The sequence below is a fragment of the Boleophthalmus pectinirostris genome, unplaced genomic scaffold (genome assembly GCF_026225935.1).
Source record: "Boleophthalmus pectinirostris isolate CB_2022bp ecotype Guang Dong unplaced genomic scaffold, ASM2622593v1 HiC_scaffold_17, whole genome shotgun sequence".
NCBI classification, from domain to species: Eukaryota; Metazoa; Chordata; class Actinopteri; order Gobiiformes; family Gobiidae; genus Boleophthalmus; species Boleophthalmus pectinirostris.
The window spans coordinates 4,264,690-4,277,937 of record NW_026571115.1 but is presented as its reverse complement, the minus strand read 5'-3'; the positions used below and the strand labels follow the sequence as shown (position 1 = coordinate 4,277,937).

Genomic DNA, 13,248 nt, shown 5'->3' with positions numbered 1-13,248 from the left:
TTTTCACAACACACAATTTTGAGTGCAAGAAAACAAATACTAACAAACTAAGATTGTAACTACTAGTATTTACAAGTAATTAACTTACAAAAACTAATGTTTATTAGTAACTAATAATTATCTTTTTAAGCAATTATAACTTTCTAAACACATTCTGGTTGCCTTGTTTTATTACAATTTTAATACTAGTTAATTATGGTGTTTATTACTGATCTTTTTAAGAAAACCAAGCACAATAAGTTTCTTTTGTTTATTGCAAAAATAATGCATTCAACTCTGAATACAGTTAACATTGTACAATACAACAGTCTTAAACATTGCTGTAACTTTACCTTTTAATTAAAAGTGCCATTTTAAAACACTGTTCTAAAAGTTTTTTTCTCATGTAAAAATCAAGGCAATGGCAGCAAATCAAATAAATTTACAAACTAAAAGTCAACTTTTAGTTTGCGTTTTAGCCACCAACATACAACAAAAATAAAATACATATGTTGGATTTTACAAACAGTTTGAACCTTTACCTTGTGTATTGCACAACACAGTATATAGCAGCATAAGTTTTTTTTTTTTTTTTTTAAACCATTTACCAGCAAAACTACAAATTAGGTAAAAAAAAAGTTCTGATCAAAATATAATTGTAATAACTAAAGGAAAAAAGTTTTCAAACAAATTAAGATCTTTTTAGTTCAATCTTTTATAAAGTGATACTTTTATATGAAGTAAATGGTTGCTTAATCACAAAACTTATGGAACTAAAACCATTCTTAGTTGAAACTGATTTGGAACAATAAGCTAGTCACAAATGGCTTACACTTGTAGTTGGTTTTTCAGGGTTTGAATTCTTGACCTCAACTCAGTGTTTCCCAAAGAGAAGAAAACCTGCTGAATGAACAAAAGTGTATTTCGGAACCTTTTAGGATAGTCGAGATGCAGTCCGTACGTGAGACCAAAAAGGAGGCAGATAGTCTCTGGGAGGTTGGACAAATTGTCCATTACAACTTGACCCTCAATGACAATTTTTAGACTTGAAGGTCGAAGAGATGGGGATCCACTTTCTTTAAAGAGCATCAGGATTCCAATGTCAGTTTGATCGAAGGACTCTGTAACAAACAGGCTGGTTTGTTACCCCAGAACCACACTTAGCACCTTCACCTTTCACTAGAGCACTTTAAAACACTACACTTTCCTAGCACACAGCACTTTTAACATATTTGCACATCACAAAATAAATTGCACACAATTGGTTTTAAAAAATATTTATTGGCTTTCCTTTAACCATTTTTTATTCCTGAGGCACAGCACTTTAATTGGAAGTTGCTTGTCCCTGGAGGAAAAGGGAGACAATAATAAATTACATTTTAAATTGACTTTGTGCAATAAATATGGTGCAATATCTGTTTTAGAATGTTTTAAGTGTTGATGTGTTTAGTGTATTTTATTGTGTTTTAATGAATGGTGGATCTGCTTTTACTTACCTCCCCTTTTTATCTTCTGTCCAGGTGTGAAAAGAGTCCCCCGGAAACGAGCTCCCTCTTTATGGTTCCGGGCTGGACCACGTGTAACATTTTGTACAGGGGTTTTAGGTTTGGTATTTTATTGGTTATGGGTTTTAACATTTAATTGGTGTAATGGTTTTAGGGTTTTTATGTATATAGTTGGTGGTTTTAATAGTTATCTGGGTTTTGGGTTGTTTTATGGAGGTTTAGGTTTTAATTTTACGCTAATGATAATTTTAACCATCCCTGTTTTAGCATAGTGGTTTTATCCAATCAGTAGGACCGGCATAAAAGGCGCCTTCAAGATCAGTCTGGGTTCTGCTGCTGGAGAGGAAACTGCTGCCTGCCTCCGGTTTGCACCCTGCACTTTTTGCACTTGCACTTTTGTAATCATTGAAAAAACAAAAGTAAACTGTGGACCACAAGTACCGGTCTGTGTCTGGATTTGTTTTTTACCTTGCTCACTGAACCCCAAGCCGCTCACGGTCAACCTACATTACAGACTCATCGCTGTCCTACAATAAAGAATAAAGTAACTAAATGGTATTGTTTGGTTCCAGAGCAATGCGTCGTCTCAACATTCACTCTTTGAAATTTAAAATGTAGCTAAGAAAATCATTTGTGGAATATAAAACCTATCCTATAGAGCAGTGATTCTCAACCCCTATGAGTAGGGCTGAGCAATTTGGTGATAATTGAAACATGATCTCAAATCTGTGACAATCTGCTTTTTTGATGAAATGGTCATATCGTGATTTCACCTTTTTCTCAGTTTAATGCAGCTCTCTGTTCAATTAGAGACCATTTTACCATCCCGTTTGCCCACCCTTACCTATGAGGTAAGGGCGAAAAGAGTTCTGATGGTCCCCAGAAGGTATGAATGAAAATTTTAAAATGATACGTCTTAAAGAAGGTTTTATATGGAGTGGCAAATGTAGATTCCCATTTGAAGGCTTACAAAATTAATTAATCTAGGCCTGTATTCTTAAAATAAAAAAAACATAAAACATAAAGCTACTTCAACACTTCGTTGTAAACCTGCATTTTATGTTTGGGGGTCGTGAATGCCTAAAGTTGTTATTTTAGAGGTTAAGACTGAAAAAGTTTGAGAACCACTGCTAGAGAGGAACAGAGGAGTGTTACAAATTCAAAAGTACATTTAACAAAATATACAATTAATACTGCACATGGGTGAATAGGAGTATAAAGAAGCGACAGAGCGAGACAGGAGCGAGAGACAGAGAAAGAGCAACAGAGAAAGAGTGACAGAGAAAGTTAGCTAGGCAGAGATATAGTTGACAAGATAGTAAGAGTTAGAAAGATAGCAAGAGAGACAAGACATAGCTAGGTAGTTAAAATGATTTTGCGTTAAAGAGCCAAATAGAGAAAGAGACTGATAGTTAAAGAGATGGAGAGAAAAAGTTGGCTAGAGAAAGATAGATGGTTAAAGAGATAGAGAAAAGAGCCAGAGAGTTAGGGTAAGAGAGTTAAATTTATATACGAGTTAGAAAACCAACTAGAGAAAAGGAGATGAATAGAGTAAAAGAGACAGAAAAAGAGTTAGCGAGATAGTTAGAGATGGTTAGAGATATAGAGAGATGGGGAGTTTGAGATACAGCTAGACAAAGACACAGAGAGATAGCAAGAGAGTCAGAGATAAATGCATAGAAAGAGTTGGAGATGGCTAGAGCGAGAGATAATCAGAAACAGGGAAAATATATGGCGCTAGAGAAAGAGCTAGCCAGAGAGAGAGAGAGAGAGATTGAGTTAAAGAGAGTTGGAGATGGCAAGAAATAGAATGAGAACTTACAAAGCTTGCTTTGAGAAACTCCTCAGGATGGTCTCCTAGAACATGAGGAAGTCCTTGGAGCGCCACAGTGCGTTTTTCTGTTGGATCTTGTGACTGACAGATAAAAAAAAAGGTTAGTATTGATTGCAATCTTTATTTCGCTTATCGCTTCACCCTAAAGTCATTACCTGCATTTGTTCCAAAAGTGAGGACAATTTGGCACCCACAGTTCCTTTTTTGCATTTAAACATTTCCAGAAGACGGGGAGTATGCAAATCAAGAGAAGAATAAAACCCCTGCTTCAAGTCCTTTCCAACTATTCTTCTGAACTCTAGGCAAATCTAAAAACACACATACAATGAGCAAACCATACTGAAAAATAATAGTGAACCAAGAAAATGTTACGATTTACCTGTTCTTGTGAAAACAGAGCTGGCCAGCGTTTCATGAGAACGCCAACTGGTGGTGCTGTTTCGAATAAATAAATAAATTAGGCAAATTGTATTATTTATTGTGGATTTAACAGAAGAAAATGTACTGATGTAGGAATTTTGAGCTTTTCAGAACACACACAGATGGATGATATAAAATATTAGCCATTTTAAATATAAATAGATAGATTTGGCTTCCAACAATAAATATAAATGTATGTAGATCTTACATATTTTGGGCTTTTATTAAAGATTTTTATGAATTTACACCTTGTCCCCAATCCAACTCACAGGTCTTAAAGTGCTGTTTTAAACGTCACCAAACAGAGAGAGATCATAAATACATTAACATCCGAAGCTGACACTAAACATTTAGCCAACTAATATTACATTTCGTAAGTGGACAAAAATACAGTACTTTAATGTTGAATTTACAAATCCCAACAAATAAAAATAATCAATGTTATTTGCAAAAAAGTAATTCCCCGAGCCCTACTCTCATGAGCCACTTTAGAACAAGAAAACGCATACAAGCTCAAGTGTTTAGGTTTACGTCTGTCGATAAGACGCCCTGCCCAAGATGGCGGCCGCATTTCTCGCGCTCAGACAGCCTGTTCGGAGTCTACTCTTTATATGTAATAGAGCAAATCTACACACACTCGCTCCCTCTCTCCCAGAGAGCGCAATCAGTGTAATGCTAGTAGTACAACTGCACCGAACTCGACTTTAACCCGCCTCGCAGTCAGTGTACGGGAGGCGCAGCTCTTCCGGACAGAACTTTCTCGTGCGGCCGCTCTGCTCCGGTGGCTGCGCGCACTTGTCACATTTCTCCCCCGTTTACCTCACACATGCCCCGACACCGTAGCGAACACTTAAGCGCTGGAGAGAGAGACGAGCCGTGTCTACAGCTGTGTGCTATATCTGACCATGTAAATTAAGTTTTTGCCTGCACGGCTGCACCAAAGACGTGTTGTTTAATGGCGGGCGTAGATCACATAAAGCTACAAGCGAACACAGCTAGCACAGCTAAAGTACAATTAAGTACCGGATAATTTAGTTCAAGATAACTCCAAAACGTTTTGCATCAAAATACAAGTTTACAGCATGAAGTTGAGCGCTTGCAATTTGTATTTCCACGCCATGCTGCCACGCTCAATGCTAACGATGATATTCGGGGCTGTAGTCGTTTCGCAGCAAAATGCATTTTATAACTTCAGCTGTGACTCTTTGGGCGAATTTAGACATCAAAAGACACATAAGACGTAATGTTAGCAGTGAAACATCTGTGTACTTACCAAGTCAGACACTCATTCAAAAGGACCGTGATTCTGCCGTCTTCTCGGCTGTTCAGCTCACAAGCCCCTCCCACCGCGTATAAAACCTAAACACCTGAGCTATCACCACTTAGAATGAATAGTGCAGGCAGATACCTGATTATATGAGCATTTACTACTTGTTTACTTTAGTAATGGTCCCGCCTTTGTAAAAATATGAAATTATAAGCAATGATAGCTTGATTTGTTATGCTGAAAAAATAGTGGGGTTACAGTGTAGCTACTTTTAAACCACTTAAATCTGTCTTTTAAAATAGAAATAAATAAAGATTTGTGTAAATGATGGAACCTGGCTCTCTCCCTTAATGATATGCTTACCTGTGTGCCTTACATTTAGATTTCATTTCCCCAACTAGACTTGGGGTGGCGTTGTTGCAGCAACTCATCATAAAACTTAACATTTCCCGGAGTGTTGAACCCCTCGGTTGCCACATTAACATGCCATGCAAATTACGCCCATACACTTTTGAACTGTTTTGTTAACTTCTTTGGCCGCATATATGGTAATGACCTAATTGTGTACAACATCCATGCTTTGGTCCATTTGCCATGTGACGTTCAAAAACATGGTACCCTCGATTCATTTTCTTTATTCCCATATGAGAGCTACTTATACAGACAAAAAAAAAAAAAAAACGGAGCTCTCGGCCTTCACTCAGAAGATGGGATTTGATTCGCTCCTGCTCATGTCAATCTCTTTCACTGCGACCCAGCGACCAATCAGAGAGCTCGGAGTGTTCAGTCTCAGCCAGCCAATCAGAGAGCAGGTGAGTCTTTACCTGGAACAGGCAGAAAACTCCGCCCTGGACCTTCGGCCAATCAGCTGTGTCCATCCACACGTCACCGCCTTCCACCAAGGGAACAGCGTGGCGTCCAGGAAGAAGCTGCTGCCGCTGCTGAAGGACTTCCTGTGGCGCGGCGGTCAGGAACTCGTGGTCCCACCCACTCCGGTCAACAGTCTGGTGGAAGGATGCCCCCTGGACCGAGGACTGAGCCCCACAGAGCTCCAGACCAGACTGAACCAGGACTGGACCAGAACTTAATTACTATTTATAAACAGCGTGGCCGCCAGTAGTGGGTGGTACCACGGGGTGTCGCTGCTGGGCCACAGCCAGGTAGAATTTAAGGGGAAGTTGGCTGTGTGCCCGGGAGGTGTCAGTTTCCGTGGGTGGCCGGGTGGACCACTGGACCCACGTGTGCGTGCGTTTGGCTGACGATACTGGTGGGTTTTTAAATGGTTTGTGTGTGTGTGAATGAAACTGTATTTTAAAAAATGAATTGTTGTGTGTTAGGGCGGCCACGCTGTTTTTAAAAGAAACCTGGGACGGTGCTATGGGGAGCTGTGTGGGGAGTACAACGCAGGTAGCAATATTTTAAATTGTTTTTAAATCATTAAAGTTTATCGAGTTTGTCAGTTTTTTGTAATTTTGGGTTTTTTGTTTTTTACAGTTAGCTACTGTCCCTGCTGTCCTATGGTTGTTTGTGTTTTGTCCCGGTCACTTCCCTTTTCTCGAGTTTGTTAAATAAATCACCTAAACTGCAACCCCAGCTCCGGACTTTTATTACCACGGCTACAACAGTCATATTGAAAAAGGAGCATTTTGTTGGCCCTCTTGCTAACTTATCCACTGTTGAGACAGTTCAGTGAAATATCATGTGAGAAGTGGACAGTGAGAGTGTGAGATCTGTAATATTGTGCAGTGTGTTTGTGGTATACAAAGAATATACAGAAAAATCATAGTGTTTTTCCTATCTGTTTGAATCTGACTTTTAAATATTTCAAGTATCTAGCCTATCTAAATCTTTTAAGTCTGCTAGATTTCAGGATATCACCCATAAAATTGTGCTTTTTACCATACAGGGGTCATTCTGTGGCTATGCCTCTGTTTCACACATTTTGATTTTATTTTCTTGTCCTGGGTATTGACATTAAACTGCATCCGGCAGAGTTGGGAGACTGTGTGTGGGGTTAGCTTCCCCCAGCTAAATCACTAGAACCTACTTTGTGACTGGCGAGTGGTCAGCGCCATAAAACCATCTGGGTTTGTTTTTGTTTTGTTGACTTTTTGTTTATACTTGTGCTGGGGACTTAGTTAGAACTTACTCTTACTTTAACTTTTTTATATTCCAATCTGTAAATAGTGTAAGTAAGTAATTAGTCACTTTAAATACACATATATGATTCAGTTGTAACTGTGTTTTTGCTTTTTCTTTCAGTGTTTCACAATGTATCATCTAATTGAATTTGCAATTAATAAGACGGTGGCAGTTGCCCCAGCAAACTGGGTCAGCGATGGGGAGCGCTTGTGGCCACCATATTTAAAAGATGGGCGGGTCACGAGGGCAGCAAAAATGCAGGAAGTGCCTGGAGAGGACTGGAGCGACGTTGATGTGCGCATAATAAAAACGTGGTAAGGCCTTGAATTACTATGGTACATGGCAAGTGGCCTCTTGTTGATTTTCAGCAAGTGTCCTGGGGAACACTAGGGCGCCTTGAGGTATTCCAAGTAGAGCATCAATTAATTGGTAATATTTTAGTAGATGATGTGCCATGGATTCTTTTGCCTGGGAAAGCAAAGCCTCATCTCACTCACACACATACACACACACACACACACACACACACACACAAAAAGACAAAGACAAACACACACGTACACAAACACACACAAACACTTCAGGGACCAGTGTCCTGCTGGTTCTCAGTCAGGACTAAACATGACTTTATTGACTGTGAATTTCAATATTAAATGTTAAATGAGTTTGAGTTAACAGTGAGCCACAATATAGTTTAAAGTGTTTCATCCTTACAATATAACTTGCGTAATAGTTTTGCATGTTTTTTTTTTTGTTTTTTTTAGCACACTACCTTGAAGCCAGGCAAACCCTCAACAAGGCTTTGACCTGCACCACCTCAGACCTCCAGTCAGAAAACGAAATGATGCCTCCAAAAAGAAAGAGAAAGCCAATATAAGTCAGTCATCAGGCCTAATGCTGCAACATTTAATTGTAGATGAAAACCTGTTGTTGCTGTTACATATGACTTTCTTTTGAACATTTTAAGGTTGTGGCATAAGAGTGCATGGAGCATGGAGTGATTAAGCAATAAAGCAAAGTAGCCCTGTGTATAGTTCTGCAATATTTCAGAACCGGAGCGGGTTCATACGATTATTTTAAGACCAAAATGACAAGGCTCAGAGCAGCAGTTTAACTAATGTATATTCATTGCTGGGATTTATACACAATAAAAAGCCAGTGTGAACCAGATGTGGGGGTGGGACAAGAAAGTTAATAGTTCAAAAAACTATCGGCTATGAAGACCATCAAGTCAACATCAAGTTGGGAAAGGAACTGTTTTTCACTGCAGGTGAGTCAAAGAAAGGTCCTCTTGCCAGTTTCATTTTCAAGATTTTTGACTTTAAAGAGAATGAAATGCCACATGACGTCAACATTGGACAGTCGTATGAATCGTGAAACTGGGTGCCAGGGATGCCTACTCCTGTTTTTTTTTTTTTTTTTTTTTCGGAATTGTGCGGATGGGGAAGCGGAATATGTCCCAGCACTTCAGTCTAAATATGGGAAAGAGGAATGGGAGGCAATAGGTAGAACTCTGTGGAAGGGATACAAAGATCATGGATTCTTTCTAATCAAGTTGTCATTGTCATTTTACAGTGTGCCTCATTCATGGAAAACAAAGTGACAACAGAGATGCTGATTGAATCTTTTTTGAGGCAAATGTACTGTTTTAAGCTGAAAAATGAAATTATACTGCTACATGAGTCAATAAATGTTGTAATACTTGCTGTATTCTTCATTATGCACTTTAATTAATGTTTTATACATTCATTTTACACAAGGTTTGTTACTCCTTTAGAAAAAGACATTGCCAACACCGTGCTGGAAGGAAGGCAGTATGATGGACGACCTGCTTGATGTGCTTTCCAGAATGGGAGGACACACTGCACCTGATGGAGACACTGCTGAGGACATCAAACTGCACACAAAACAGCTAATCCAAGAGCCAGTGTATGTACTACAAATGATGGCTGCTAGTGCCCAGCTTACTTTAAAAAGTCTGCTTCCAACTGTGTCTGCAGTTTCAGCCCTGTATGAAACCAAGGTTTCAACTGCAAAAGGCATTATTACGTTACTTAAATCTGACGAGAAGCGACCTTCTCACAGCTGAACAATGCAGTTCTTGAAACTATTCATTCGATCACTTTATAAAGATAAACTGCTAACATTTCTGTGATTTACCACTGGGTCTGATATTATCTGTGTCTCACACACTGATGTTGAGTTTCCTGATCTCAGGGGTTTACACAGATGCCCAGTGGCACGTACATGTGGCCCACTGTTACAGATACCCTGCACATTACAGCACTTACTCTGAAATTCAAAGAGAGTTTGTCAGTGTCTTAGATACCAACTACTTAAAAATGAATCTGATCTAAAGTTGGAAACAGCGTGTAGGGTATAAAAATGTTAATGTTTAGTCAAACAAACAAATCTTTGATGTATTGAAAAGGTGAACTTGGTCATGCAAGACTGTTGTACAGTGTTTTATTTATTTATTTATTTTTGGCAGTACTTACTCCATGCACATTTGGTGGCATGTGTAATTTTCCCTTATGTGGAGATGATGTTTCTCTTACCTACACAAGTTCGGACACATCTGGTAAATACTAGTTGTGTTCTCAAAAGGTATTCTTTCAACAAAACATAACTGACCTGATGCAGTAGTATTTATCTTGTATAATGTGATTTTCTTTTCAGAACCTCTTTTTTTACTTTTTGTAACTACATTTACAAACACAAGGCAATCCTTGACTGCAAAGGAAGGTGTTTCATAGTGTTTTTTGTTGGTAAATACATTTTCAAGCAAAGTATGCTTACAGTTCAGTTTATTCAAAAGTATCTGAACATTTCTCTTAAATAATATTATGTTTTTGGTTGAAGTGATACAAGACTGTCACTAACTTTCTGAAGTCTTAAATGGGATATAAATAGTAAAAAACTGTAAACCGTTTAAAAAATAATAATAAACTAAAGTAAAAATGTGATGTTATTTCCTGTGAATCTGCACAACAGTTGTAGTATCTCTTCTCTAAGCCTTAGATAAAGGGCTCCTCCTTTCTGCATTCTCTGGGACATTGAGATCAAGTTCCTCCATTAGCAGGAAACAGAGTTCAAAAACTGTCATCACATGGAAGCATCGTCGGCATTACACACTCCTCTTGGCAGTTCTGAACGTCAGCGGGATCAGACTGACAGATGTGATCTGTTGACTTGAACAGGTGAGGAGACATATACATTATGGCAGGACGTCCATGTGGGGCAGTGATATTGTGTTGTGTTCTGATGCGGTGTGCATTCCACACCTGCACAAAGTCGTCCAGCTCATCCTATAAAGACATGATCAAATATTCTACTTATGAATACATATTAAACGGCAGTTTTAGAGACCCAGTGGACATAGGGGAAAAGAGAAAAGGCTAAATACGCATACTTTTTTTTTTTTTATTGAGAAAAACATTTGTGTAATTGTGTGATCTCTTTCACATACATCTGGATCTTGCTCGTTCCTTTCTTGTTCATTCTCCCTCCTTCTGGTCTTCAGAGAGCACAGTTTCTGTGTCTGGAACGTTGCTTGAACCTGTTTCTGCTTTGGACTCTGCTTCATCTGTTTCTATATCTGCCTCATCTCCCAAGCTGGTCGATGACCTAGAGCTGCTTCCCTGCTGTACACAATAGAATAATAGCTTTAATAATGGCTTATTTTTTAAGGTTTAATAATAGCCTATTAAGGTAATCAGAGATTTCTGCAAGTCTTGTAACGTAGAAATAACTAATGGTTGGTATAAAATAACTATTATAGCTTAATGTCTGATTTAGTACCACCAAAGCACTTTGACTATTTCAAAATAAAATGCGGACTAAATAAATAAAATGTGAATGTAAATAAAATAAAATTTAAAAAATATATATATTTTTTTTATTAATAAATGTATACATTTATTTATTATTTATTACATTATTTATTAATTATTTATAAATAAATACATAAATAAAATGAAATGTTAATAAAATGTGAATAAAATATGTTTAAGATATTTCAATACAATTAGAGGAACAGTTCAACATTAAAATGAAAGTTTTAAAAGCCCTTAAACAGTGAACATGATTCTGGTCTTGACTCTGAGCTTTCATCTTCATTACTTTCGTCCAGGAGAAGAGCACAGAGCTGCTTCCCTGGGCTGCTGCTGTAGCTCCTTTTCTCTTTCCTTTTTTTAGCCTCTCATTTCTAGACATTATGCTGCAAATAGTAAATAATAACAGACCAAAAGTATGAATAAGACTGAAGTCTGCAGGTGACATTACAACAAGACAGAAGCGGATTTAGCAAATAAATGAGTGTGTATCCATGCACATCAGTATCCTGGTTATTAGCCATATCCCGGTGATGACAAACTCAACTTTACAACATATAAACCATAACCACATCAGCCCCTTTGCGCATATTTGTTTATGTTTTACAGAAACTAAACTTAAAACCACCTGGCTACTTAACATAAACTGTAACGCTGAAAAAAACAGCTTGCTCCTTGTGCCTTGATGTGGTTCTGCTTCTGTCGGACTAAAGGACACGAGTCAGTGGAATCTGAGTGTTCTTTCTGTGACAGGGATGTTGATGATGCTGAGTCTGTTCTATGTGTATATCACGTTGGAGATGGTTCATGTTTTCAGAGATCAGACGTGTGCAGGTCGTATGTAACACCTGTGTCGGTGGATATAGTATAAACACAACGGGACACAGTAATGAAATGGTAATTGAGCAGTAATATAGTAATATGGGCTAGTGACCAGAAGACTAGAATTTGGCTCTAGAAGGGACTGACAGGAGACTGAGGCTGGTTTTGGTTTGCTACCATATGTTATAGTAAATAGTAAATGACATACAAACATAAAACATATGGGTCCGGTCAAGCGGTAACGGAGGGAAACAGGCAGATTTTTGACATTCAAATGTCTCTTATTCAGAAACTAGAGGGACTATTGAAATAAGTAAAGTATCAGAATGTAGGAAAGAGTTACACTCCAACAGGGTCAAGTTAAACCTGTGATATTCTTTCAAGTTGTTGACAAAAAATGTAAAAACTCATGTCGGCAACGGAGGGAATGAAATATGCAGCACTTTTTGGGCAATAAATCCAAACAGTGATAACTCTTGGTTCTCACTTCCATATCCTTAACAAACTGGTTTGAATATTTGCTTCATATAGTTTTCTACCATATGGTACAAGATTAGGTTGAAAAACCTCTTACTTTTTGACTCATGAGATTTTTTATTAAGAAAGTTCATGGTAACGGAGGCAAAAGTAATGGAGGGAAAATTGTACAAACAAGTAGAAGGTGCAGGATTTTACATAATTAATCAGCTTTTTTCTTCTGAATACTTTAATATTACTTCAAAATGAAAGGAAACTATTTCTATAAAATATATCAGTCCTTCCAAGCAAATTTTTTATCATTTTTATAATTTTTTTTTTTTTTTTTTTTAAATCATTTACCTTCATCAACAGTTCAAAGATGGAATAACACAAGATATGATGAAAATACATCCATTTATTGACATGATTTGCAGGTCTTTGAAATTTGGGAAATAATGTTTGTTCCATGTTTCATACATGGTCTGTTTAAAACATATGGAACTTTAGAACCAAAAATGGTCCAGAAAAAAGGTCAACAGTTTCATAAACTAGAGTACATATGTATCTGTTCAATACATTTTTATATCAGATGCATTAACTTGAATTTTTGGCCTTGTTGTTTACTTCTGCTTGACTGGGCCCATAGTCAGTTCAGAGTGAATGGCCATTCAATAATATACAACAAGTTCAGTCATGACAAAGCAATGAGTAACTGAGTACAAAATATATCCATCAGTAATAGGCAAGTTTCATTGTTGACAAAAGCGCGCGTTGCATGCTGGGAATTATTTTGGTCGGCAGCAAGAAACACTAATTCAACATGATGGACGGAGCGAGAAAACACGTAAAGGGTATTGATCCTGGTTATTTATCCAGTCTAACGGCAGAGGACCCAAGACCATTTGACCAGAAATTGGTCATAAGCATCGACGGAGCCAAATCACCCTTTTCAACCCCGACAGAGCCTGGACCAAACCAAATTTCTGG

The 13,248-nt window shown here is 37.9% G+C and overlaps 2 protein-coding genes and 1 long non-coding RNA gene across 3 annotated transcripts in view; 2 read left to right on the top strand and 1 right to left on the bottom strand.

The window, feature by feature from the left end:
* Positions 1–236: 236 nt before the first annotated feature.
* LOC129408545 (uncharacterized) lies at positions 237–3,762 on the bottom strand. Its single transcript, XR_008632009.1, has 3 exons — positions 3,698–3,762; positions 3,474–3,626; positions 237–3,399 (listed from the first exon to the last, which is right to left on the bottom strand). It is a non-coding gene; the product is annotated as an uncharacterized LOC129408545 (long non-coding RNA).
* A 1,930-nt stretch (positions 3,763–5,692) lies between these two features.
* On the top strand, positions 5,693–6,093 carry LOC129408624 (exopolyphosphatase PRUNE1-like). Its single transcript, XM_055152674.1, has one exon. It carries the CDS (start codon positions 5,713–5,715, stop codon positions 6,091–6,093), a length of 381 nt encoding a protein of 126 aa, XP_055008649.1. The 5' UTR covers positions 5,693–5,712.
* Positions 6,094–8,363: 2,270 nt separating this feature from the next.
* LOC110170958 (forkhead box protein K2-like) overlaps positions 8,364–13,248 on the top strand; it is a 17,209-nt gene continuing 12,324 nt past the window's right edge. The window contains 2 exon segments of the mRNA XM_055152673.1: positions 8,364–8,417; positions 8,925–9,076. Of these exon segments, the coding sequence (XP_055008648.1) occupies positions 8,364–8,417; positions 8,925–9,076 (206 nt within the window).